Source organism: Primulina tabacum, chromosome 14 (genome assembly GCF_025594145.1).
Source record: "Primulina tabacum isolate GXHZ01 chromosome 14, ASM2559414v2, whole genome shotgun sequence".
Classification (NCBI taxonomy): Eukaryota; Viridiplantae; Streptophyta; class Magnoliopsida; order Lamiales; family Gesneriaceae; genus Primulina; species Primulina tabacum.
This window is the reverse complement of record NC_134563.1, coordinates 6812242-6839757: the sequence shown is the minus strand read 5'-3', so window position 1 is coordinate 6839757 and position 27516 is coordinate 6812242. Positions and strand designations below refer to the sequence as shown.

The following is a 27516-nucleotide window of genomic DNA, read 5'->3' as shown; positions in this document are numbered from 1 at the left end:
GACGGTTTTAATAAAACCGTTGCTATATTAGCGACGGTTTCCCTTTCACCGTCGCTATATAGCGAAGGTTTAAAACAAAACCATCGCTAATTAAAATAAATGACGGTTTTCTCATACCCGTCGCTTTTTTAGCAACGGTATGTTTACAACCGTCGCTATTATAGCAACGGTTTTGAATAAACCGTTGCTAATATTGCGACGGTTTCACAAAACTGTCGCCACTTTGTGCGATGGGTTTCTTAACCGTCGTCTTTGGGGACATATATATTGAAGTCCGTCGCCATATTAGGCGACGGATTCATACCCGTCGCCTTGTGCGACGGTACAATGCAAGCCCGTCGCAATATACAGCGACGGTTTTTCTCTAACCGTCGCTCTATAGCGACGGCTTATAAGCAAACCATCGCTACTCAAAATAAGCGACAGTTTACTAAAAACCGTCGCTTTTTTAGCAACGGTTAAATAACAACTGTCGCTACAAAAGCGAAAGTTTTTTAAAAAACGTCGCTTTTTTGCAACGGTTTCTGAAAAAGCCGTCGCTATTAGCGACGATTTTATTTCTTTCCGTCGCAAATAGCGATGGTTTTTTCAATGACCGTCGCTATGATTCTATATATACCGCGGTTCGAGAACATTTTCCTTAGGCGATTTTCGCCTATCTCTGGTAGTAGCGAAACTCTATAAATTTTTCGAAGTTTCGGTTTTTTATTTTGTACTAACATTTTTCGTATTTATTTCGTAGATTTGCCAGTCGGTGCGATCTTCCAGCGTTACGTGGAACTGCATATCTTCGCGCACATCAGGTTTTAAAGTTTTTTTTTTTTACAAAAAATTTAATTCATGATTTTAATATTTGCGTAGTAGTATATTTGTGAATTTTATGGCAGTAATTATACGGTTGTGTAAACATTTCATTAATTTGTGAATTTTATGGCAGTGTTTATGCGGTTGTGTAAACACTGCATATCATTAAACGTTCGTCGCACGACGGTTTTTTAAAAAAACAGCCGATTAATATAGCGATGGTTTTTTGACATACCGTCGCTTAATATAGCGACGGTTTTTTTAAAACTGTCGCTTAATATAGAAGAGGAATTTTAGAAACTGCATTTGTGAATTTTATGGCAGTGTTTGCTGATTTTTTTTATAAAATTATTTGATTTTCATTGTTCATGTGAATGTGTGATTAACGCTAATTTGATGGGGAGAGGAGGAAATTTTAATTGTTGACTGCAAAATTTTGAGCAAAGGGTGTGTTGAAATGCAGAAATTTCTTACATTTTCAGTCTTGTTGGACTGCTCAATAAAACGTGGAATAGGAAAAGCGGTCGTGTCTAGATGAACCCAAGGCGGAACGAAGCCGTGGGTTTGGGTGGGATAGGGATGATGAAAAGACGATGCAATTGAAAATAGTGATAATTTTTTTCGTAGTCAATCTAACCATCGAGGAATTACGAATGTTTCTTTTTACTTGTTTGAAAGTAGATATCTGTGGATTTGTTGATTCTTTTTTTTTACCTGCTTTTTAACCTTTATATGTACTCTTTGAGAGATGTATAGTCCCAGGACTTGTTAGATTTGTTGATTCGTTAGTGATTTATTAATGAAGTCTTTACACCATTTAGTTTTTGGTTCGACTGTGTAGTGTATTGCTTTTGTCCAAAAGTTCAAACCTTTTTCTTATGCTCTCTCGAGAAAGTGAAAGATATTGTTGGAGGACATAGAATGGACGAAGTTGAAGATAGTTTTCAGTCGAAAAGGATAGTCTTTGTGACTGTTGGGACTACCTCTTTTGACTCCTTGGTTAGAGCTGTAGATACTGGGGAAGTTAGGGAAGCATTGTTCGAGAAGGGATACACCCATCTTCTCATTCAAATGGGGCGCGGTTCCTACATCCCCATGAATGTAATGTGAAGGTTTTTTTATGATTTTTTTTTCTTTGATTAACATGTTGATCTTAGTGAATAAATTTTATGCTGTCTCTACAATCTAGCTCTAATCGTCTTGAAACATTGATCTAGTAGCTACCGGGTTTAAATATGAAATATAAATATCAGAAAAATCATGGATAGAAGACACTTTAAGCACTGTTTATTTGTGTCACTGTGAAATTGGTGACATTTCTGGGCATCATATTTCATGTTAGTTTCTTTCAATCTTATGCCCACAACAAATGCTCTTGAGTCATTTTTAATATTTGTGTTTGAGCATGGTCTATTTTGCATCCCTCTTTTTTTTTAGATTGACATGTCATCTCATCTTATTTCTTTTAAGTTTAGTACATCAAATGATTTTAGAGTCCATCCTGTCTTGAATTTGACATCACCATTTTGAAGTGAACGATATTTTGATTTGAGTTGTTCATCTGCTGGAGATAGCCAACTAACTCTTAAAGGTGTGATTTTCATGGATTTAGATGTGTTAAATTTTCCAGAGTGAATCTATCTAGAGATATAGAAAAGTAGAATTTGGACATGCCGAATAGAGTCTATCGAATGTCTTTATCTTGTCAACATGGTATCATGGCCTGCTATTATTTGCAATTTTTACATAATGGCTCTCATTTCCAGTCAGCTGGAGAAGATGGGTTTGTCTCAGTAGATTATTTTACGTTTTCACCAAGCATTGCTGACCATTTGAGATCAGCCTCTCTTGTTATCAGTCATGCAGGTCAGTCATTTGCTACGTTTGCTTTACAAATTGAAGCACCGCTTTTGATAGTAGAACGATCTTTCAAAATCGAGTCTTCCCTTGTTTGGACAGGTTCAGGGAGCATATTCGAGACCCTGCGACTGAGAAAACCTCTGATCGTGGTGGTTAACGAGGATCTAATGGACAACCATCAAAGTGAGCTAGCAGAAGAACTTGCAGAAAGGAAGCATTTGTTCTGTGCCCGTTCCCAGACACTTTTTAACACCATTTCAGAAATGGATACCGAAAACCTTGTATCATATGAGCCTGGTGACGCCTCGCCTGTCGCTAGGTTTATTAACCAGTTTCTGGGTTTCTCTAGTGAATGATTCAATGAAACGAAGAAGGATATACTTCAGAATGTTGAGGTTTTGCATAAGAGTAGGTCGTCTCCATTCATTTGCCATAGAAACTTCAGTTCAGTGCTTATCTTGGGCTTTATTTGTTGATAATTTACGGAAATATTTTCATAGGCAAACATACCCTAATTAGTTTCAAATTCTTGAATCGGAAAAAATATTATTTTTCCCTTTTCATTTCCCATTCAAATGTAACTTTTTGCCACTTTGAAGGATGTAATTTTCAGTTTACAATATCAACCTATTCTTAATAGAAAGTTAAGTAACCAACTCCAGCGAATGTGGTCCCGGATCAATTGCATCGGTCTTCCTACGGCCTATCGTATAATTCTTGTGAGAGCTGGATGAGCGTCTGTGCCAAAAATATGAGTCGATCAAAACAAAATGTCACATTATTGCTATTTTACAAAATTTAAGTTTGACCCGATATGTCGTGTCCAATTTTATCCATTTCTGAGACCCGACCCGACCACATCTAAAATATCTGAAGATTCACGCAAGCAGATCTTTCAGTTCCAGCTCCTTCTCTCCAAACTGTCAACCTACTACAATTTTCTTTTGCTGAAGACTGCGGATCGAGAGAGAAACGGACCACGAAACGTCTTCGATGGATTTTCTGCCTTCTGTCGTGCTTCCTCTCCGCTGCCACCAGTATCACCACAGGCGGCGACAATCGGAGCTTCCTTGGACGAGGAGTAGATTTCTTCCTCAATTCAGTGTTTCAAGCGAGTTTTGTAGAAGGCGGGTGGAAGTGGTGGGGTGGCGGAGAAGATGGAAAGGATGTGGAGAATGATCGTAGAGATGACGAGTTGGAGAGGGCGATGCGGATGGACGGAACGATCCCCGAGACTCCCGACGCGTTTGTGAGGCAGGTGTCTTCATGCGCCTATGACATGCGGAGGCATCTCCAGCAGAGTTTTGATAGCAGTAGCTACGATGGTGTGCTCTACCAGGAGCAAGTGTTTTTGCGTTCTCAATTATATTTGCGGGAAACAGACTAAATTTGATTTGATAGGTGCATCTCAAGCATTTGTTCTCTGTTTGTTTGTTTTGTTTGTTTTTTAATTTCAAATAACTGCTCTGATTAGCTATGGTTTGATCCAACTGATGGTGTGTGAACTGCATTTTGATACTCCAAATTTTTTTTCAAATTGGTGAATTACACATGTATTTTTCCAGACGTGAACATATAAAAGAGAGATTGAAATTTGAAATGTAATGCCAACTTGTTAAGCAGTTGAAACTTGAAATTAAGGCTACCAGCCTTTGTACTGTCTGAGTAAAAAAAATGAGAAATCCCGACTTTTTTGCATAATCATGAACGGAGTATAAAATTTGTCAGCACTTGGATCAAGTCTTTGAGTGTTTTTTCCTTATTCCACTACAAAAAAACGGAAGTTATAGCGACGGTTTTAATAAAACCGTTGCTATATTAGCGACGGTTTCCCTTTCACCGTCGCTATATAGCGAAGGTTTAAAACAAAACCATCGCTAATTAAAATAAATGACGGTTTTCTCATACCCGTCGCTTTTTTAGCAACGGTATGTTTACAACCGTCGCTATTATAGCAACGGTTTTGAATAAACCGTTGCTAATATTGCGACGGTTTCACAAAACTGTCGCCACTTTGTGCGATGGGTTTCTTAACCGTCGTCTTTGGGGACATATATATTGAAGTCCGTCGCCATATTAGGCGACGGATTCATACCCGTCGCCTTGTGCGACGGTACAATGCAAGCCCGTCGCAATATACAGCGACGGTTTTTCTCTAACCGTCGCTCTATAGCGACGGCTTATAAGCAAACCATCGCTACTCAAAATAAGCGACAGTTTACTAAAAACCGTCGCTTTTTTAGCAACGGTTAAATAACAACTGTCGCTACAAAAGCGAAAGTTTTTTAAAAAACGTCGCTTTTTTGCAACGGTTTCTGAAAAAGCCGTCGCTATTAGCGACGATTTTATTTCTTTCCGTCGCAAATAGCGATGGTTTTTTCAATGACCGTCGCTATGATTCTATATATACCGCGGTTCGAGAACATTTTCCTTAGGCGATTTTCGCCTATCTCTGGTAGTAGCGAAACTCTATAAATTTTTCGAAGTTTCGGTTTTTTATTTTGTACTAACATTTTTCGTATTTATTTCGTAGATTTGCCAGTCGGTGCGATCTTCCAGCGTTACGTGGAACTGCATATCTACGCGCACATCAGGTTTTAAAGTTTTTTTTTTTTTACAAAAAATTTAATTCATGATTTTAATATTTGCGTAGTAGTATATTTGTGAATTTTATGGCAGTAATTATACGGTTGTGTAAACATTTCATTAATTTGTGAATTTTATGGCAGTGTTTATGCGGTTGTGTAAACACTGCATATCATTAAACGTTCGTCGCACGACGGTTTTTTAAAAAAACAGCCGATTAATATAGCGATGGTTTTTTGACATACCGTCGCTTAATATAGCGACGGTTTTTTTAAAACTGTCGCTTAATATAGAAGAGGAATTTTAGAAACTGCATTTGTGAATTTTATGGCAGTGTTTGCTGATTTTTTTTATAAAATTATTTGATTTTCATTGTTCATGTGAATGTGTGATTAACGCTAATTTGATGGGGAGAGGAGGAAATTTTAATTGTTGACTGCAAAATTTTGAGCAAAGGGTGTGTTGAAATGCAGAAATTTCTTACATTTTCAGTCTTGTTGGACTGCTCAATAAAACGTGGAATAGGAAAAGCGGGTCGTGTCTAGATGAACCCAAGGCGGAACGAAGCCGTGGGTTTGGGTGGGATAGGGATGATGAAAAGACGATGCAATTGAAAATAGTGATAATTTTTTTCGTAGTCAATCTAACCATCGAGGAATTACGAATGTTTCTTTTTACTTGTTTGAAAGTAGATATCTGTGGATTTGTTGATTCTTTTTTTTACCTGCTTTTTAACCTTTATATGTACTCTTTGAGAGATGTATAGTCCCAGGACTTGTTAGATTTGTTGATTCGTTAGTGATTTATTAATGAAGTCTTTACACCATTTAGTTTTTGGTTCGACTGTGTAGTGTATTGCTTTTGTCCAAAAGTTCAAACCTTTTTCTTATGCTCTCTCGAGAAAGTGAAAGATATTGTTGGAGGACATAGAATGGACGAAGTTGAAGATAGTTTTCAGTCGAAAAGGATAGTCTTTGTGACTGTTGGGACTACCTCTTTTGACTCCCTGGTTAGAGCTGTAGATACTAGGGAAGTTAGGGAAGCATTGTTCGAGAAGGGATACACCCATCTTCTCATTCAAATGGGCTGCGGTTCCTACATCCCCATGAATGTAATGTGAAGGTTTTTTTATGATTTTTTTTTCTTTGATTAACATGTTGATCTTAGTGAATAAATTTTATGCTGTCTCTACAATCTAGCTCTAATCGTCTTGAAACATTGATCTAGTAGCTACCGGGTTTAAATATGAATTATAAATATCAGAAAAATCATGGATAGAAGACACTTTAAGCACTGTTTATTTGTGTCACTGTGAAATTGGTGACATTTCTGGGCATCATATTTCATGTTAGTTTCTTTCAATCTTATGCCCACAACAAATGCTCTTGAGTCATTTTTAATATTTGTGTTTGAGCATGGTCTATTTTGCATCCCTCTTTTTTTTTAGATTGACATGTCATCTCATCTTATTTCTTTTAAGTTTAGTACATCAAATGATTTTAGAGTCCATCCCGTCTTGAATTTGACATCACCATTTTGAAGTGAACGATATTTTGATTTGAGTTGTTCATCTGCTGGAGATAGCCAACTAACTCTTAAAGGTTTGATTTTCATGGATTTAGATGTGTTAAATTTTCCAGACTGAATCTATCTAGAGATATAGAAAAGTAGAATTTGGACATGCCGAATAGAGTCTATCGAATGTCTTTATCTTGTCAACATGGTTTCATGGCCTGCTATTATTTGCAATTTTTACATAATGGCTCTCATTTCCAGTCAGCTGGAGAAGATGGGTTTGTCTCAGTAGATTATTTTACGTTTTCACCTAGCATTGCTGACCATTTGAGATCAGCCTCTCTTGTTATCAGTCATGCAGGTCAGTCATTTGCTGTGTTTGCTTTACAAATTGAAGCACCGCTTTTGATAGTAGAACGATCTTTCAAAATCGAGTCTTCCCTTGTTTGGACAGGTTCAGGGAGCATATTCGAGACCCTGCGACTGAGAAAACCTCTGATCGTGGTGGTTAACGAGGATCTAATGGACAACCATCAAAGTGAGCTAGCAGAAGAACTTGCAGAAAGGAAGCATTTGTTCTGTGCCCGTCCCCAGACACTTTTTAACACCATTTCAGAAATGGATACCGAAAACCTTGTATCATATGAGCCTGGTGACGCCTCGCCTGTCGCTAGGTTTATTAACCAGTTTCTGGGTTTCTCTAGTGAATGATTCAATGTAACGAAGAAGGATATACTTCAGAATGTTGAGGTTTTGCATAAGAGTAGGTCGTCTCCATTCATTTGCCATAGCAACTTCAGTTCAGTGCTTATCTTGGGCTTTATTTGTTTATAATTTACGGAAATATTTTCATAGGCAAACATACCCTAATTAGTTTCAAATTCTTGAATCGGAAAAAACATTATTTTTCCCTTTTCATTTCCCATTCAAATGTAACTTTTTGCCACTTTGAAGGATGTAATTTTCAGTTTACAATATCAACCTATTCTTAATAGAAAGTTAAGTAACCAACTCCAGCGAATGTGGTCCCGGATCAATTGCATCGGTCTTCCTACGGCCTATCGTATAATTCTTGCGAGTGCTGGATGAGCGTCTGTGCCAAAAATATGAGTCGATCAAAACAAAATGTCACATTATTGCTATTTTACAAAATTTAAGTTTGACCCGATATGTCATGTCCAATTTTATCCATTTCTGAGACCCGACCCGACCACATCTAAAATATCTGAAGATTCACGCAAGCAGATCTTTCAGTTCCAGCTCCTTCTCTCCAAACTGTCAACCGGCTACAATTTTCTTTTGCTGAAGACTGCGGATCGAGAGAGAAACGGACCACGAAACGTCTTCGATGGATTTTCTGCCTTCTGTCGTGCTTCCTCTCCGCTGCCACCAGTACCACCACAGGCGGCGACAATCGGAGCTTCCTTGGACAAGGAGTAGATTTCTTCCTCAATTCAGTGTTTCAAGCGAGTTTTATAGAAGGCGGGTGGAAGTGGAGGGGTGGCGGAGAAGATGGAAAGGACGTGGAGAATGATCGTAGAGATGACGAGTTGGAGAGGTCGATGCGGATGGACGGAACGATCCCCGGGACTCCCGACGTGTTTGTGAGGCAGGTGTCTTCATGCGCCTATGACATGCGGAGGCATCTCCTGCAAAGGCCCGAAAATTCGTATTTGAAAATTTGCGGAAAAATTAAAATTTTCTTTTTAAATAATTAAAATGCCCTCATTCATAAAATAAACTGATAAATAAAGTTTAAAGTTCAAAATAGCAGCGGAAGAAGTTATCGTTCGCAAACTAACAATTTAAAATAATCCAACGAAAGATAAAATGTTTTAGCATAAAAATGGTAAATGCTGAAAATGAGGTCCTCGGATTCCACTACTGCCGACCCAAGATGGCTCACGAGTCCCCGCCCTCGATCCCGACCTCATCAGTACCTACAACAATCAAGTCTAGTGAGTCTAAAGACTCAGCATGCATATATCGTAAATAACAAGTAGTATTAATAAAATTGCATGCGAAGTGAAGATAACATATCATGAGTCTGGCATAACGTAAAAAAAATATCATGTCATGAGTAACTATAATACGTGCATAACTGAACTGGAAATCATAAGTGGAATGTTTGCTCAATCAAGCCCTGTCATAAAATAACATGTCATAAATTTTCTGTTGAGATTATGTTCTACGCTAGTGGCCCCATGAACTGAACTGAACTGAACCGGTAAGTGACCACCGGGTGATGTAATAATCGTATGATCAGACTAATACCACAGTATACTGGGTGGAACTGAATTGAACTGAACTGGTAAATGACCACCGGGTGAAGCAATAATCCCATGATAGTGAAGTGGCCACAAGCAATATCGCATAAATCTCAAAAATGAATATTTTATATTTTTTTTATGCATGTAATGTAATTAAACAACGTAATTAAATATCCTGTATTAATTTTTACCTAATGGGTTGGATCGTTCCCAGGCTCGCTGCGACTTAAATCTAACATGAAAAATATGCAAATGATTTTACTTGACCAAACTTTGTAATTGAATCCATAAACGAGACAATTACGCCCATTGACTAAGTATTTAATCATGACTCCGTGCCAACCCGAACCAACACCGAACCATCATTTAGTCATGATTAAAATACACCTGAAATGATGAAATAATGCTCCAAAAAATGATACAAGTCGAAATTTTGGTGAATGGAGGCCAAAACATGAAACGCTCTTTCGAGAGTCAATTTGGCACATCGCACCGTAAATTTTTGTACGACCTCTAAACTTAACCGAATCACAAACGGTCAAAAACACGACCTTCCTAACTCGATGGGGTACTGTCCAGTCCAAGGCCATAGGCTAAAATCCAATCAATAACTTGAAACACACCTCTGAACCACATCACACTTGCTGTCAAAAATTACAGCAGCGGTGTTTGTGTTCCCTTGCATCGTTTACGAGGCTAATGGCCATTGGGGCTTGAACCACCAACCAGAATCTCTTACCAACATCCTAAGGAATGGTTTGAACCATGGCTAAGGGCCCTAGGCCAGCCACAATTTAACCCACACCATGAACACCCGAAACTCCCACCCGATAAGCACCCTTGCGTGCGTGGGGAGTATTCCTTCGTTTGCTGTCCTGTGTCATTCCAGTGGCCATTGATTGACCATGGCATGATCTAGACATCAAGGGGTATGGTGTGAACCGTGGCTAATGGCTAAAGAGCCAACCAAGATCCACACTAACACCCATAAAGCCGAAACAACACATGCAGTAATATGAAGGGGCCGAAGGGGGCTGTTCTTGTTTTTATTTAAAAACCGATTCAACCATGGACCATGCCTCGAAGGGGCGACTTGGTCACATCTTAGACATAACCAGGGGATGTCATAACCATGGCTATAGCCCCTAGGGCAGCCAAGATCAGATTCATCTCCCTTGACAGCAAGAACAGAATTTTCGAACTCAAGAATGGCTTTATGGATGAGTTGCTGTATTTTCTCAATTCCAGCATGCATGGGGCTTGAAAGAATGGACCAATGTGATCCTAACATGTCCTAGTACATGTCTAGGTGCAGCCTTGGGAGCCTGGTCACGAGCCAACCACTTGTACTCACAAAAACAACCAAACCGTGAGGTAGCAATGAAGAGGGCCAAAAATCTGCATGTTCATTTTCTGAAAATTTCTTGATATGTTTCGGTTTTTGCTAATAAGATCATGAACAAACATGGTTTAAAAACATGTATATGACTTGATTGAAGAGCAAGGAAAGATATAAACATGCCTTGGTTTGTTTTGAAAGAAAAACAAACGATTACGACGACGCGGCGCGGCGGAGACGGAGTTGCTTCTCTTGTTTTCTTTCTTGTTTTCTCTCAAAGTTTCTCACGATTTTTCTCTATGGTTCACTCTCGATTTTACACTTAATATTGCTCTGAAGTTTTCGAAATAATGGAGAGGAAAGAAGGCTAGAAGAAATGAAGGAAGGTTGCTAGATGGATGGGGATTTAATAGCAAGATAATTCTTTCTATCTTCTAGTTTGTGAGATAAGGAAGATAGAATGATATCAAAAGATTTTGAGGGGTAATTAGAGTGCAAGGGGCAGAAAATTAGTCTAGGTTCAAGGTAGAAAAATTTTGCTTAATTAATTATTTGTTAGTGATTTAAAAGTGGGGAGAATATCTACCTAGAAAAGATTGAGGAAAGATAATAAAGAATGAGTTGTAAATCAAAATTAAATCTTTTAAAAAGAGGGGTGGCCGATTTTATCATCTAAAATGTGGGTAGGATATGGCTTAGTTATTATTAAATGAAGATTTAAATTGAGGGAATTATCTACCTAGAAATGGATATAGAAAAGAATCAAGGTTGAGTTGTCAAAGCAAATTTAAATCTTTTAAATTGTGGTGACCGAAAATTACTATTAAAATTGGGTAGGAATATTGTTTAAATATTAATTAGTGGTGAATAAAATTTAGGGATTTATCTATCATGAAATGGATAGGGAAAGATATTAAATAAATGGGTTGACAACAATTTTAAATTAATTAAAGGTGATGGCCGAAAATTTGGATAAAGGGGAGGGAAAATATTTCTTAAATATTGTATTTTAAATATCTAGTGTTTTACCTACCCATTAAATGTTTTAATGAATTAGGAAATTAATTATGGAATAATATTATCTTGCATGCATGGCTAAATAATAAAATTACTTAAATAATTCCTTAAACACTATTTTACAATAAATTAACTTATTATTTATCTTAAATAAATTTTAGGAATGTTTGCTTAATATTAATTTTATCTCCAAACTCCAACTCCAGTCCGACCTCACTCAATTAACTGAAAAGATAACAATTAAACTACTGTAATAAAATAATTAAATTTAAAGAAAAGAATTTAAATTCTCATGAAAAAAAATCATTTTAATTTAATTACTAGAATTATGAATGGCTTATACGTAGTCTGATTTACGGGTTCTACAACCCTCCCCCTTAAAAGAAATTTCGTCCTCGAAATTAAAACTCACCGAATAACTCGGGGTACCGACTCCTCATCTCTGGCTCAGACTCCCACGTAGCTTCCTCCTCTGAATGGTTAAGCCATTTGACTTTCACTCGCTTAACCAGCTTGTTCCGAAGCTTCTTCTCCTGGCTGTCTAAGATATGCACTGGTCTCTCTTTATAAGACAGGTTCGGAGTAAGCTGCAACGGCTCAAAGTTCAAGACATGTGAAGGATTCGCCATATACTTCCTCAGCATAGAGATGTGGAACACATTGTGTACTCCGGCCAGATTCGGCAGAAGAGCCACACGATAAGCTAGCGTCCCAACTCTGTCGAGGATCTGAAATGGTCCAATGAATCTCGGACTGAGCTTTCCTTTCTTCCCGAACCGCATGACACCTTTCATAGGTGCCACCTTCACAAAGACATGGTCGCCCACGGCAAACTCTAGATCTCTCCTCCTCTGATCCGCATAACTCTTCTGTCGACTCTGAGCAGTCCTCATCCTATCACGGATCTTGACTACTACATCGGCAGCCTGCTGAATAATCTCTGGACCCAACTCTGCTCTCTCCCCTACTTCATCCCAATGAACAAGAGATCTACACTTACGGCCATACAGTGCTTCATACCGAGCCATACCTATAGACGACTGAAAACTGTTGTTATAGGTGAACTCTACCAATGGTAAGTTCGACTCCCAACTCCCTGAGAAATCAATGACACAAGCACGGAGAAGATCCTCCAAAATCTGAATAACTCGCTCTGACTGCCCATCTGTCTGCGGATGGAAAGCTGTGCTAAACAGCAACTTCATACCCATGGTCGAATGCAAACTCTTCCAAAATGAGGAAGTAAATCTGGGATCTCTGTCAGACACGATAGAAACAGGAATATCATGAAGTCACACTATCTCCCGGATATACAACTCTGCATACTGAATCATGGTGAAAGTCGTCTTGATAGGCAAGAAGTGCGCTGATTTGGTAAGACGATCAACAATCACCCAGATAGCATTTGATCCTCTGACTGACTTCGGCAAACCGGTCACGAAATCCATGGTAACATTCTCCCACTTCCACTCGGGAATAGGAAGAGGCTTGAGCATACCTGCTGGTCTCTGATGCTCCGCCTTCACTAACTGACAAGTCAGACACTCGGATACAAAACGTCTGATATCCTTCTTCATTCCGGGCCACCAATACAATAACTGCAGATCTCTGTACATCTTCGTACTCCCTAGGGTTAATAGAGTACGGCGACATGTGCGCCTCTGATAGAATATCTGCTCGGAGAGAATCACTGCTAGGAACCCACATCCTGTCTCGATATCTCACTATATCGTCGCTCACTGTATACAAGACACTGCCCTTGGCCTCATCTCTTTGCTTCCACTTTGCCAACTGCTCATCTGCTGACTGACCACTGCGAATACGGTCTAGAAGAGAGGACTGAATAGTCAAGGTAGATAGACGGGGAACTCTACCTCGAGGGTAAGTCTCTAGACCAAACCTCTGCATCTCAGTCTGAAGAGGTCTCGAAACTGTCAAATGAGCCATCACTGCGACTTTTCTGCTCAATGCATCCGCGACTACATTAGCTTTACCCGGGTGGTAGCTAATGTCACAAACAAAATCCTTCACAAGCTCCAACCAACGTCTCTGACGCATGTTCAGCTCCTTCTGCGTAAAGAAATACTTGAGGCTCTTGTGGTCGGTAAAGATCTGGCACTTCTCTCCATACAAATAATGCCTCCAAATCTTCAAGGCAAAAACTACGGCGGCCAACTCTTGATCATGGGTAGGGTAATTCTTCTCATGGATTTTCAGCTGACGAGAAGCATGCACTATCACTTTCCCATGCTGCATCAATACTGCGCCCAAACCGAGCTTCGAAGCATCGGTATGCAAAACAAAATCTCCTGGGCCCTGACGGCATGGCCAAAACTGGTGCTGAGATAAGAGCTTGCTTCAAAGTATCGAAGCTCTTCTGACACTCCTCGCTCCACACAAATTTAGCATTCTTCTTGGTCAATGATGTGAGTGGAACAGCAATAGAGGAGAATCTCTTAATGAACTTCCGATAATATCTTGTTAGCCTAAGAAAACTGCGGATCTCTGATGCATTCTGCGGCACAACCCAATCTCTGACTGCTGCAACCTTCGCTGGGTCTACCTTAATACCTCTGCTAGAAACAATATGGCCTAAGAATGCCACATTCTCTAACCAGAATTCGCACTTACTGAACTTTGCGAATAACTTATGCTTCTGCAAGGTCTGCAACACTGTGGTCAGATGTCTGCTGTGATCCTCTTGATTCTTGGAGTAGACGAGAATGTCGTCTATGAATACTATCACAAACTGGTCAAGATACGGACTGAAATACGCGATTCATGAGATCCATGAAGATCGCTGGCGCATTCGTCAAACCGAACGGCATCACAAGGAACTCGTAGTGGCCATAACGAGTCCTAAAAGCGGTCTTGGAAACATCGGCATCTTTCACTTTCAACTGATGGTAACCAGAACTCAGATCAATCTTGGAGAATACCGAAGCTCCCTGCAACTGATCAAATAAATCCTCAATCTGCAGAAGTGGATACTTGTTCTTCACTGTCACCCTGTTCAATTCCCGGTAATCAATGCAAAGCCTCATAGAGTTATCCTTCTTCTTCACAAACAAGACTGGCGCGCCCCATGGAGAAGAACTCGGGTGAATGAACTCCTTGTCAAGAAGTTCCTGTATCTGCTTTTTAATCTCTGCCATCTATGTCGGTGCTAGTCGGTACGGTGCTTTTGAGATCGGAACCGTACCTGGCATAAGCTCGATAGAAAACTCCACCTCTCTCTCGGGTGGCATACCAGAGACGTCCTCAGGAAAAACGTCTAAGAAGTCTCTAACAATCGGAACATCCGCGGCTGACTGACTGGGTGCCTCGGGGACGGATATAAAAGTTGCTAAAAACGCCCGACACCCTCTATGCATGAGCTTCCTAGCCTGGACATAAGGGATAATACGCGGTAAAGGAAAGTACCTGTCTGGCTCAAATAAGAACTGTGTCATCCCAGGCGGTCGAAATAGAACAGATCTCCGCTGGAAGTCAATCAAAACTCTGTTCTACAATAGCCAGTCCATCCCTAGTATGATGTCAAACTCTGGCATCGGCAGTACGATAAGATCCGCATAAATAAGATTGTCATGAAGCTCGAGGATCTATGTCTCGGATCACATTGGTAGCTGTCATCTCCTCTCCAGAAGGCAGTACTACTGAATACGCCACATCCAACCCAACGGTCTTGACCTTGAGGAAGTTAGCAAAGACCTCCGAAATAAACGAGTGAGTAGCCCCTGAATCTATCAAGACTTTCGTAGCGGAACCGGATATAAAAATTCTTCCTGAAAGATTGGAACTCTAAGTTGAAGCCAATAGTTATAAGAACTAAACTTATAGACATGCAAGGGTCAAAGTTCTTCTAACCTAATTCCCGAATATAATACTGAGTAGAGCATGCAATCCTATCGCAATTCTAAGTTCAAAATATTAACCTAGATTCCCAAAACATCGAATTTCAAATATAAACTTAAAGCTATAAGATACATGTCATAAGCATGGTGTCTGGGTTCGTCTCTGCTGCATAGAGAGCAAAGACTCTGCCTTGGGTAGGCAGACTTCCCTGTGGGCACTGCGGTAGCAAGTGGTCTGGACTACCACACTTGTAACACTTCTCGGAACCATACATACATGCTCCAGGATGGCGGCGTGAGCACTTGGGACAGACAAGGTGCTCAAAGGTCCTTGGGACTGCACGTCCCCGCTGCTGCTGCTGGCCTCTGTTTCTGGGTGGGCCGTGGAAAAGCCTCTTGTTCTGATGCTGCTGCTGAGGAGGAGGAGGGCGGTGTGGTACTGGAATCGGTCGCTTACCCTGGCGATCCCTCTCAATGTCACGCTGGTCCTGCTCTGCAGCTAGAGCTCTGGAGACGGCAACATCATAAGTAGTAGGGCCAGCCACCCTAACATCGCGGCGCAAGATCGGCCGTAAATCATCCAAAAAGTGCCTCAGCTTGGCGCCGGCATCGTTTGCAATCAGGGGCACGAAATGGCAACCCCTCTCAAACTTACTGATGAACTCCGTAACAGTCGAGTCTCCCTGTCTCAGGGTCATGAACTCCCTGGTCAACATGGAATGCACTTTGTCAGTAAAATATTTGGAGTAAAATACCTCCGTGAAGCATGTCCAGCTTAGCGTAGCCAAGTTCAGGGCTACTGACGCTCCTTCCCACCATAAACGGGCATCTCCTCCGAACAGATATGTGCCACAACGAACTCTGTCCGCATCCCCAAGCTCCATAAACTCGAATATAACCTCGAGGGACTTGATCCAGCCCTCGGCAATCATGGGGTCCGTCGTCCCTGAAAACTCCTTAGGACGCATCTTCATGAATCTCTCATAGACAGCCTCGGGCCCTGTCGGCCTGGCTGCTCCAACATTGTTCCCCGCAAACTGCGCGAAGAACTGTGTCATCCCAGCTAGCATCTGGGCATTCATGTCAGGTGGAGGGGGTGGAGGTCTGTTCCTCTCCTGCCTCTGCTCCTCCCTGTCCTCCTGGCGAGGCTCATCATCTCTCATACGCTCAAGAATACGTCTAGGAGGCATAATGTTCCATACATAACCCATACGTAACCAACATGCATAATTCCATAATTTATTTTAAATTTAAATAAATACTGAACAATTAAAGTCTGAACGTAATAATATTTCATGAGAGCATGCAGTTAAAATAGCTCATGCTTTAAATAAAATGCGTAAATGTAAAACTTACAGACCGAAGACGTGACTTCATGAACTTCTCATGGTCAGTAGTAGTACAACCCTTTACAAGAACATAGGCTCTGATACCAGCTGTAAAGGCCCGAAAATTCGTATTTGAAAATTTGCGGAAAAATTAAAAATTTTATTTTTAAATAATTAAAATGCATCATTCATAAAATAAACTGATAAATAAAGTTTAATGTTCAAAATAGCAGAGGAAGAAGTAATCGTTCGCAAACTAACAATTTAAAATAATCCAACGAAAGATAAAATGTTTTATCATAAAAATGGTAAATGCTGAAAATGAAGTCCTCGGGTTCCACTACTGCCGACCCTAGATGGCTCACGAGTCCCCGTCCCTCGATCCCGACCTCATCAGTACCTACAACAATCAAGTCTAGTGAGTCAAAAAACTCAGCATGCATATATCGTAAATAACAAGTAGTAATAATATAATTGCATGAGAAGTGAAGATAACATATCATGAGTCTGGCATAACGTAAAAAAAATATCATGTCATGAGTAACTATAATACGTGCATAACTGAACTGGAAATCATAAGTGGAATGTTTGCTCAATCGAGCCCTGTCATAAAATAACATGTCATAAATTTTCTGTTGAGATTATGTTCTACGCTAGTGGCCACATGAACTGAACTGAACTGAACCAGTAAGTGACCACCGGGTGATGTAATAATCGAATGATCAGACTAATGCCACAGTATACTGGGTGAAACTGAACTGAACTGAACTGAACCGGTAAGTGACCACTGGGTGAAGCAATAATCCCATGATAGTGAAGTGACCACAAGCAATATAGCATAAATCTCAAAAATGAATATTTTATATTTTTTTTATGCACGTAATGTAATTAAACAACGTAATTAAATATCATGTATTAATTTTTACCGAATGGGTTGGATCGTTCCCAGGCTCGCTGCGACTTAAATCTAACATGAAAAATATGCAAATGATTTTACTTGACCAAACTTTGTAATTGAATCCATAAACGAGACAATTACGCCCATTGACTAAGTATTTAATCATGACTCTGTGCCAACCCGAACCAACACCGAACCATCATTTAGTCATGATTAAAATACACCTGAAACTGATAAAATAATGCTCCAAAAAATGATACAAGTCGAAATTTTGGTGAATGGAGGCCAAAACATGAAACGCTCTTTCGAGAGTCAATTTGACACATCGCACCGTAAATTTTTGTACGACCTCTAAACTTAACCGAATCACAAACGGTCAAAAACACGACCTTCCTAACTCGATGGGGTACTGTCCAGTCCAAGGACATAGGCTAAAATCCAACCAATAACTTGAAACACACCTCTGAACCACATCACACTTGCTGTCAAAAATTACAGCAGCGGTGTTTGTGTTCCCTTGCATCGTTTCCGAGGCTAATGGCCATTGGGACTTGAACCACCAACCAGAATCTCTTACCAACATCCTAAGGAATGGTTTGAACCATGGCTAAGGGCCCTAGGCCAGCCACAATTTAACCCACACCATGAACACCCGAAACTCCCACCCGATAAGCACCCTTGCGTGCGTGGGGAGTATTCCTTCGTTTGCTGTCCTGTGTCATTCCAGTTGCCATTTGATTGACCATGGCATGATCTAGACATCAAGGGGTATGGTGTGAAACATGGCTAATGGCTAAAGAGCCAACCAAGATCCACACTAACACCCATAAAGCCGAAACAACACATGCAGTAATATGAAGGGGCCGAAGGGGGCTGTTCTTGTTTTTATTTAAAAACCGATTCAACCATGGACCATGCCTCGAAGGGGCGACTTGGTCACGTCTTAGACATAACCAGGGGATGTCGTAACCATGGCTATAGCCCCTAGCGCAGCCAAGATCAGATTCATCTCCCTTGACAGCAAGAACAGAATTTTCGAACTCAAGAATGGCTTTATGGATGAGTTGCTGTATTTTCTCAATTCCAGCATGCATGGGGCTTGAACGAATGGACCAATGTGATCCTAACATGTCCTAGTACATGTCTAGGTGCAGCCTTAGGAGCATGGACACGAGCCAACCACCTGTACTCACAAAAACAACCAAACCGTGAGGTAGCAATGAAGAGGGCCAAAAATCTGCATGCTCATTTTCTGAAAATTTCTTGATATGTTTCGGTTTTTGCTAATAAGATCATGAACAAATATGGTTTAAAAACATGTATATGACTTGATTGAAGAGCAAGGAAAGATATAAACATGCCTTGGTTTGTTTTGAAAGAAAAACAAACGATTACGACGACGCGGCGCGGCGGAGACGGAGTTGCTTCTCTTGTTTTCTTTCTTGTTTTCTCTCAAAGTTTCTCACGATTTTTTTCTATGGTTCACTCTCGATTTTACACTGAATATTGCTCTGAAGTTTTCGAAATAATGGAGAGGAAAGAAGGCTAGAAGAAATGAAGGAAGGTTGCTAGATGGATGGGGATTTAATGGCAAGATAATTCTTTCTATCTTCTAGTTTGTGAGATAAGAAAGATAGAATGATATCAAAAGATTTTGAGGGGTAATTAGAGTGCAAGGGGCAGAAAATTAGTCTAGGTTCAAGGTAGAAAAATTTTAATTAATTAATTATTTGTTAGTGATTTAAAAGTGAGGAGAATATCTACATAGAAAAGATTGAGGAAAGATAATAAAGAATGAGTTGTAAATCAAAATTAAATCTTTTAAAAAGAAGGGTGGCCGATTTTATCATCTGAAATGTGGGTAGGATATGGCTTAGTTATTAATTAAATGAGGATTTAAATTGAGGGAATTATCTACCTAGAAATGGATATAGAAAAGAATCAAGGTTGAGTTGTCAAAGCAAATTTAAATCTTTTAAATTGTGGTGATCGAAAATTACTATTAAAATTGGGTAGGAATATTGTTTAAATATTAATTAGTGGTGAATAGAATTTAGGGATTTATCTATCATGAAATGGATAGGGAAAGATATTAAATAAATGGGTTGACAACTATTTTAAATTAATTAAAGGTGATGGCCGAAAATTTGGATAAAGGGGAGGGAAAATATTTCTTAAATATTGTATTTTAAATCTCTAGTGTTTTACCTACCCATTAAATGTTTTAATGAATTAGGAAATTAATTATGGAATAATATTATCTTGCATGCATGGCTAAATAATAAAATTACTTAAATAATTCCTTAAACACTATTTTACAATAAATTAACTTATTATTTATCTTAACTAAATTTTAGGAATGTTTGCTTAATATTAATTTTATCTCCAAACTCCAACTCCAGTCCGGCCTCACTCAATTAACTGAAAAAGTAACAATTAAACTACTGCAATAAAATAATTAAATTTAAAGAAAAGAATTTAAATTCTCATTGAAAAAAAATCATTTTAATTTAATTACTAGAATTATGAATGGCTTATACGTAGTCTGATTTACTGGGTTCTACATCTCCAGCAGAGTTTTGATAGCAGTAGCTACGATGGTGTGCTCTACCAGGAGCAAGTGTTTTTGCGTTCTCAATTATATTTGCGGGAAACGGACTAAATTTGATTTGATAGGTGCATCTCAAGCATTTGTTCTCTGTTTGTTTGTTTTTTAATTTCAAATAACTGCTCTGATTAGCTATGGTTTGATCCAATTGATGGTGTGTGAACTGCATTTTGATACTCCAAATTTTGTTTCAAATTGGTGAATTACACATGTATTTTTCCAGACGTGAACATATAGAAGAGAGATTGAAATTTGAAATGTAATGCCAACTTGTTAAGCAGTTGAAACTTGAAATTAAGGCTACCAGCCTTTGTACTGTCTGAGTAAAAAAAATGAGAAATCCCGACTTTTTTGCATAATCATGAACGGAGTATAAAATTTTTCAGCACTTGGATCAAGCCTTTGAGTGTTTTTTTATTATTCCACTACAAAAAAACGGAAGTTATAGCGACGGGTTTCACAAAACCGCCAACTTGTGCGACGGTACAATGCAAGCCTGTCGCAATATACAGCGACAGTTTTTCTCTAACCGTCGATCTATAGCGACGGCTTATAAGCAAACCGTCGCTACTCAAAATAAGCGGGGAGAGGATCCCCTACTGTGGAGAGAGAAACATTATACGGTAATGTGCACTTAAAACAACACCGTGTTGTCAAATTATTATTATTATTTCTCTATTTCCCTCCTTTTAGGATTGTTGAATTAATTAATTAAGACAAAGACAATGAAAATAATAATTATATATTAGTTTTTAATTAATCAATTTATTGATGTAAAGTGTATCGATCCTATTAAAAATAAAGAAAAACATAAAAATTAAATTATATCAAATATTTCGGTAGAATAATTCAATGACAAATTAATGAATAATTTGACTTAAAAAATTAAATATGAACAAAAAATTTAAATAAAGTATTAATTTTTAAATAATTATATATAGTAAATTCGTGTTATTTTGTATAAAATAATATTTATATATGGTTTAATTGTATTAAGTTAAATTAATAATTATCTCATATTTCTACTACCTTGAAAAGTGAAATACATGAAAACTAATGATGTATTTGTATTGTTTGTATCCGTTTATTGTTAAATCAAAATTGTTATATCATTTAATTCAGATAAATGATACAAAAAGATTGTTACAATTAGTAAAAGTATTATTATTAATATAATACAATTTAATTTTAAAATCATTAAACTATATATGCTCAAAAAAAAAATTAAACTATATATATTATTTCATACAAAATAAATTTAACAAAAATTTACCCTGTTTAGATTTATTTTTTAAGTAAAATTAATCATTAATTTATCACTGATTTATTATATTTGACGATTTTGGTTTAATTTAATTTTTCTGTAAGTTTTTTAAAATTTTAATAGTAATATATTTTGAATGAATTAATTGAATATTTAAAAATTAATATATAATAATTATTTTATTTATCTAGTCCTATTTAATTAATTTTGTCCTATTTAATTAATTGAGCAAACCAAAATAAGAAAAACAAAAGTTTTAAAAAAGAAGTTTTGACAACACACGCACAGCATCATCGTATGCTGGAGAATCCTCTCCCAAATAAGCGACAGTTTACTAAAAACCGTCGCTAAAAAAGCAACGGATTTTTTAAAAACGTCGCTTGTTGCGACAATATTTTTTAAACCGTTGCCGATCGAGATCGGAGACGGTTTATGAAAAATCCGTCGCTATTAGCGACGGTTTATTAAATTCCGTCGCAAATAGCGATTTCAACGACCGTCGCTATGATTCTATATATACCGAGGTTCGAGAACATTTTCCTTCGGCGATTTTCGCCTATCTCTGGTAGTAGCCAAAATCTATAAATTTTTTCGAAGTTTCGGTTTTTTATTTTGTACTAACATTTTTCATATTTATTTCGTAGATTTGCTAGTCGGTGCGATCTTTCAGCGTTACGTGAAACTGCATATCTTCGCGCACATCAGGTTTTAAAGTTTTTTTTTTTTTTTACAGAAAATTTAATACATGATTTTAATTTTTGCGTATTAGTTTATTTGTGAATTTTATGGAAGTATTTATACCGTTGTGTAAACATTTCATTAATTTGTGAATTTTATGGCAGTGTTTATACGGTTGTGTATACACTGCATATCATTAAACGATCGTCGCACGACGGTTTTTTAAAAAAACCGTCGATTAATATAGCGACGGTTTTTGATAGGAATTTTAAAAACAGCATTTGTGAATTTTATGGCATTGTTTGCTGATTTTTTTTATAAAATTATTTGATTTTCATTGTTCATGTGAATGTGTGATTAACGCTAATTTGATGGGGAGATGAGGAAATTTTAATTGTGACTGCAAAATTTTGAGCAAAAGGTGTGTTGAAATGCAGAAATTTCTTACCTTTTCAGTCTTGTTGGACTGCTCAATAAAACGTGGAATAGGAAAAGCGGTCGTGTCTGGATGAACCCAAGGCGGAACGAAGCCTTGGGTTTGGGTGGGATAGGGAAGATGAAAAGACGATGCAATTGAAAATACTGATAATTTTTTTCGTAGTCAATCTAACCATCGAGGAATTACGAATGTTTCTTTTTAATATCTGTGGATTTGTTGATTCTTTTTTTTTTTTACCTGCTTTTTAACCTTTATATGTACTCTTTGAGAGATGCATAGTCCCAAGACTTGTTAGATTTGTTGATTCGTTAGTGATTTATTAATGAAGTATTTACACCATTTAGTTTTTGGTTCGACTGTGTAGTGTATTGCTTTTGTCCGAAAGTTCAAACCTTTTTCTTATGCTCTCTCGAGAAAGTGAAAGATATTGTTGGAGGACATAGAATGGACGAAGTTGAAGATAGTTTTCAGTCGAAAAGGATAGTCTTTGTGACTGTTGGGACTACCTCTTTTGACTCCTTGGTTAGAGCTGTAGATACTGGGGAAGTTAGGGAAGCATTGTTCGAGAAGGGATACACCCATCTTCTCATTCAAATGGGGCGCGGTTCCTACATCCCCATGAATGTAATGTGAAGGTTTTTTTATGATTTTTTTTTCTTTGATTAACATGTTGATCTTAGTGAATAAATTTTATGCTGTCTCTACAATCTAGCTCTAATCGTCTTGAAACATTGATCTAGTAGCTACCGGGTTTAAATATGAAATATAAATATCAGAAAAATCATGGATAGAAGACACTTTAAGCACTGTTTATTTGTGTCACTGTGAAATTGGTGACATTTCTGGGCATCATATTTCATGTTAGTTTCTTTCAATCTTATGCCCACAACAAATGCTCTTGAGTCATTTTTAATATTTGTGTTTGAGCATAGGTCTATTTTGCATCCCTCTTTTTTTTTAGATTGACATGTCATCTCATCTTATTTCTTTTAAGTTTAGTACATCAAATGATTTTAGAGTCCATCCCGTCTTGAATTTGACATCACCATTTTGAAGTGAACGATATTTTGATTTGAGTTGTTCATCTGCTGGAGATAGCCAACTAACTCTTAAAGGTGTGATTTTCATGGATTTAGATGTGTTCAATTTTCCAGACTGAATCTATCTAGAGATATAGAAAAGTAGAATTTGGACATGCCGAATAGAGTCTATCGAATGTCTTTATCTTGTCAACATGGTATCATGGCCTGCTATTATTTGCAATTTTTACATAATGGCTCTCATTTCCAGTCAGCTGGAGAAGATGGGTTTGTCTCAGTAGATTATTTTACGTTTTCACCAAGCATTGCTGACCATTTGAGATCAGCCTCTCTTGTTATCAGTCATGCAGGTCAGTCATTTGCTGCGTTTACTTTACAAATTGAAGCACCGCTTTTGATAGTAGAACGATCTTTTAAAATCGAGTCTTCCCTTGTTTGGACAGGTTCAGGGAGCATATTCGAGACCCTGCGACTGAGAAAACCTCTGATCGTGGTGGTTAACGAGGATCTAATGGACAACCATCAAAGTGAGCTAGCAGAAGAACTTGCAGAAAGGAAGCATTTGTTCTGTGCCCGTCCCCAGACACTTTTTAACACCATTTCAGAAATGGATACCGAAAACCTTGTATCATATGAGCCTGGTGACGCCTCGCCTGTCGCTAGGTTTATTAACCAGTTTCTGGGTTTCTCTAGTGAATGATTCAATGTAACGAAGAAGGATATACTTCAGAATGTTGAGGTTTTGCATAAGAGTAGGCCGTCTCCATTCATTTGCCACAGCAACTTCAGTTCAGTGCTTATCTTGGGCTTTATTTGTTTATAATTTACGGAAATATTTTCATAGGCAAACATACCCTAATTAGTTTCAAATTCTTGAATCGGAAAAAACATTATTTTTCCCTTTTCATTTCCCATTCAAATGTAACTTTTTGCCACTTTGAAGGATGTAATTTTCAGGTTTACAATATCAACCTATTCTTAATAGAAAACTAAGTAACCAACTCCAGCGAATGTGGTCCCGGATCAATTGCATCGGTCTCACAGGGTTTCAGACCTTGGTATTTTATTCATATCCTACAATTTAAATAATTTGTTGAATGTTGGAAGTTTGCAACTTGAATTGAAGGATATGCATCAAATATACAAGTTGGACTCCACCTGTGATTATGAATTTATGATAGAAAATGCTGATGAATTTGATCTTACATCTCAATTTCATGCGCCTAAGATTCATCTCATTTTCATGCGCCTAAGATTTGTCTCACATGGCATATAGGCCATACAATGTGGGAGAGGGGGGTTGGACTGGGAGGGAAGTACATATGATGGGATCTTTGAGAAAATACTAGATGATAATTTGATGTAATCCATCCAATATGTACCAATTTGTCTTTGAAAACTTGATCTACTAGTGTACAAGTATGTGAATACCTCGTTTGTAAATCTCAGGCACCTGAAAGCATTTTACCCTTTCGATAATATTATTGAAAAATGTGAGAAGGATTGTTCCATGTTTTTTTCTCCTCTTGGACAGAATTTGGGTCTAGCAAGTTTTTTAGGCTCAACGACTCAAAGGTACAGATTTGGTTGTGCTGTATTGTTAGTCTTGACATCCTTTTAAATTAATTTGTGGCTAGTTCTTTTACATTCATTTGACTTTATTCTGAAGACTGATAGTATAACTGTGAATTGAGTTATGACAGACCAAAAATTGCCTTCCACAGGCATTATAAAAAAAAAACAAATAGAGATTTTCACCTAAAAATAGGATCTTGATAGTCTGTCAATATGTAGCAAATTTGCATCAGAAGTTATTCCTTCTCCTCTTCCCCAGTCTTCCTGCTCCTTATTGCTTTTGCACCTTGGTAAATTGTAGGTACGCCAATTGAAGCGCACACTGCCGACACTGGATAAGAATTTCGCTGCTCAAGACGAGAAAGATACATGTATATTTATAGTGAATAAAATTTGAGACTCTTTTCCTTTCAGCTGAATGAATTGACCAAGAGTAGCTCTGAAACAAGAAAGAACATCCTTAAGGCTGGTGGTAGGCTATGAGGATGTTAGAGCATTTACAGCATGGTTTGTCATGTACAACTTGCATGTTTGCAATTACAGGGAAAGAGAAATATTGAAGGATCTAGGAAGAATTTAAAGGCAGCATGATTAAGGAAACTATGGAAATTCACTTTCAATATGCTCGCAAAGTTGTTCGATAAAATTGATTGGGTGAAGGAATCGTATTGATCAATTCAAACTTAAGGATTCTTTTGACCTAGTTCAACTTTTGGATTCAGGTTAATAACTTCACTATGGGAGGCAATGGGGTTAAAATAGAATAAACAATAAAAGGTTGTCGGGCCATGTGAAGAAAATAAATGGTCCAAATATAAGGACCAGCGTGTTTGGATGATTGAATTTTATATCCCATAGTGTGGAAATACAACCATGTATTTGATCCAAAGCATTATAGGGCAGCGAGCTTCACTGTTTGTTTGTTAAGCTTTTTCTTGCGATCATTTGTAGCTCAACTGTTTTTCATGTTGAAGTATGTAATTCGTGAATGGTTCAAACATGCAGTAATTGACCACCTCTATGCTATACTAAATTTTCATCCGTCATTTCATTTACACAAGGACATGAGCATGGAGATTTGTCTATCCATATATCATGCACTTTCAGATGCTACGATGTTGAAAGAAAGCCAGCAATAACTGTAGTCCTGATTAACATCTGTTTATGCCAACAGTATTTGATGCAGTGTCAATATTGGGAGAGTACCTGGTGGAAGAGCCTTGGCTGAAACTCCTCTGTGACAAATTACAGTATATCTTTAAGCATCTTAATCTTAGTTTTTTCTTCCAAAGTTTTATATGTATCATGAAAGACAAACAATGGTAATCCACATATTACTTCAGCGTAAAAACTAAATTGTCAAACATTGATAAAGGTAGAATACTGAAGTATTATCTCAAGCCCTTAAAAATACATTACAATATGTATAGTAGATTAAACTTTGTTTATGTTTAAAAAGGGCTGTATCATGGCTCCATTGATATTCCACGGAAAGCTAGAGATTTAAAATATTGCAAAATAACTCAACTATTTTGAAAAATCAAGGATTTAACATGCTCGCGTTTCTTGAGTGACAGCTAAGTCTCTCCTTATCTGTATGTTCCTTTAATACTTTCCTGTTTGCACTTGCAGATTAAACTTAAATGACAGAAGAAATGCACCAGCAATTGAAATACCCCCAACTTCATCAGGAAGTGATCTTGCCTCATTTAATCCGATACAGGCATATCCACTTACACACTCTGTTTCATGTATGTGAGTGGAGTGTGTGTTGTATAATAAGAGCAGGCGAAGACCTTGTTTCCTTGCTGGGAACTCGAGTTGTTTTATACTGGCATTTTTTCTTAAACTACAGCCATATGATACATAAAGCAAGCAGCAGAACTGTTATGATCACCGGTAGCTCTAAGCTTAGTTCTTGTGTGTTGACATCATCAAGATTAGGAACTACAAGTGTCTTTTCCCATTGCAGATGAACAATGGCGTCGACAAGAGATCTACCCGAACCACACGACAGGCTAAGAAGACTAAAGTGGAGAAAGATTCACATAATATCAAGGACATGTTTGGTCGGGCTACAAGAAAAGGAAGATGATATCTTCGAAACAAATGCAATGTGGCATCAAAACTAAATAGTTGAACGATGAACACAATCTCAAAATCCCATTTGATTTTTCGGGAAAAAAGGTGGAAGTGGAACTCTTAATGATTTTGATGTATGGTTGTATCTTTATTTATTAAGTTCATATAACGTTCATTCATAATTTGAAGAACAAATTTTTTTTAACTCGTTTTTTATGTGCTCTGCGCCTTTGCTTCTCACAGGTGGAGATCTTATAATTTTATCTACTCTTCCAAAATATGAATCGTAATTTGTAGAGACATGATTTCTCTATAAATGTATATATTCTGGTTGGAATTATAATTTCGATTTTATTATG

At 37.9% G+C, this 27516-nt stretch overlaps 3 protein-coding genes and 1 pseudogene across 9 annotated transcripts in view; all 4 read left to right on the top strand.

Annotated features, from left to right (window-relative positions):
* Nucleotides 1-27379, top strand: part of LOC142524195 (uncharacterized) — a 30664-nt pseudogene extending 3285 nt beyond the window's left edge.
* The window catches only part of LOC142524193 (uncharacterized), a 52086-nt gene continuing 25229 nt past the window's right edge, over nt 660-27516 (top strand). For 2 of the 4 annotated variants that reach the window (XM_075628024.1, XM_075628022.1), the window contains exons 1-4: nt 660-803; nt 1646-1905; nt 2571-2670; nt 2764-4065. In XM_075628024.1, the coding sequence (XP_075484139.1) occupies nt 1726-1905; nt 2571-2670; nt 2764-3020 (537 nt within the window). In that variant the 5' untranslated portion in view covers nt 660-803; nt 1646-1725 and the 3' untranslated portion in view covers nt 3021-4065. Of the gene's footprint in view, nt 804-1645; nt 1906-2570; nt 2671-2763; nt 4066-20040; nt 20148-27516 lie in introns of those variants that run through there. The other 2 variants (XM_075628023.1, XM_075628025.1) reach the window with 2 other exon arrangements.
* On the top strand, nt 813-7876 carry LOC142524196 (uncharacterized). 2 transcript variants are annotated; one of them, XM_075628026.1, is made up of 4 exons: nt 813-1362; nt 5807-6361; nt 7027-7126; nt 7220-7876. In XM_075628026.1, exons 2-4 carry the CDS (start codon nt 6182-6184, stop codon nt 7474-7476), a joined length of 537 nt encoding a protein of 178 aa, XP_075484141.1. In that variant the 5' UTR covers nt 813-1362; nt 5807-6181; the 3' UTR covers nt 7477-7876. The 2 variants fall into 2 exon arrangements, with proteins under 2 accessions (XP_075484141.1, XP_075484142.1); XM_075628027.1 differs by lacking the exon at nt 813-1362 and adding an exon at nt 5033-5258 and having other exon boundaries at nt 6102-6361.
* LOC142524192 (uncharacterized) lies at nt 21982-27379 on the top strand. Of its 3 annotated transcripts, XR_012814850.1 has the most exons (8): nt 21982-22048; nt 22825-23084; nt 23751-23850; nt 23944-24558; nt 25377-25446; nt 26250-26325; nt 26708-26798; nt 27048-27379. XR_012814850.1 is itself a non-coding variant. In XM_075628021.1 (3 exons), the coding sequence occupies exons 1-3, from the start codon at nt 22905-22907 to the stop codon at nt 24198-24200; spliced, it is 537 nt and encodes a 178-aa protein (XP_075484136.1). In that variant the 5' UTR covers nt 22730-22904; the 3' UTR covers nt 24201-24789. The 3 variants fall into 3 exon arrangements, 1 of the variants encoding a protein (XP_075484136.1); XR_012814849.1 differs by lacking the exon at nt 21982-22048 and having other exon boundaries at nt 22675-23084; XM_075628021.1 differs by lacking the exons at nt 21982-22048; nt 25377-25446; nt 26250-26325; nt 26708-26798; nt 27048-27379 and having other exon boundaries at nt 22730-23084; nt 23944-24789.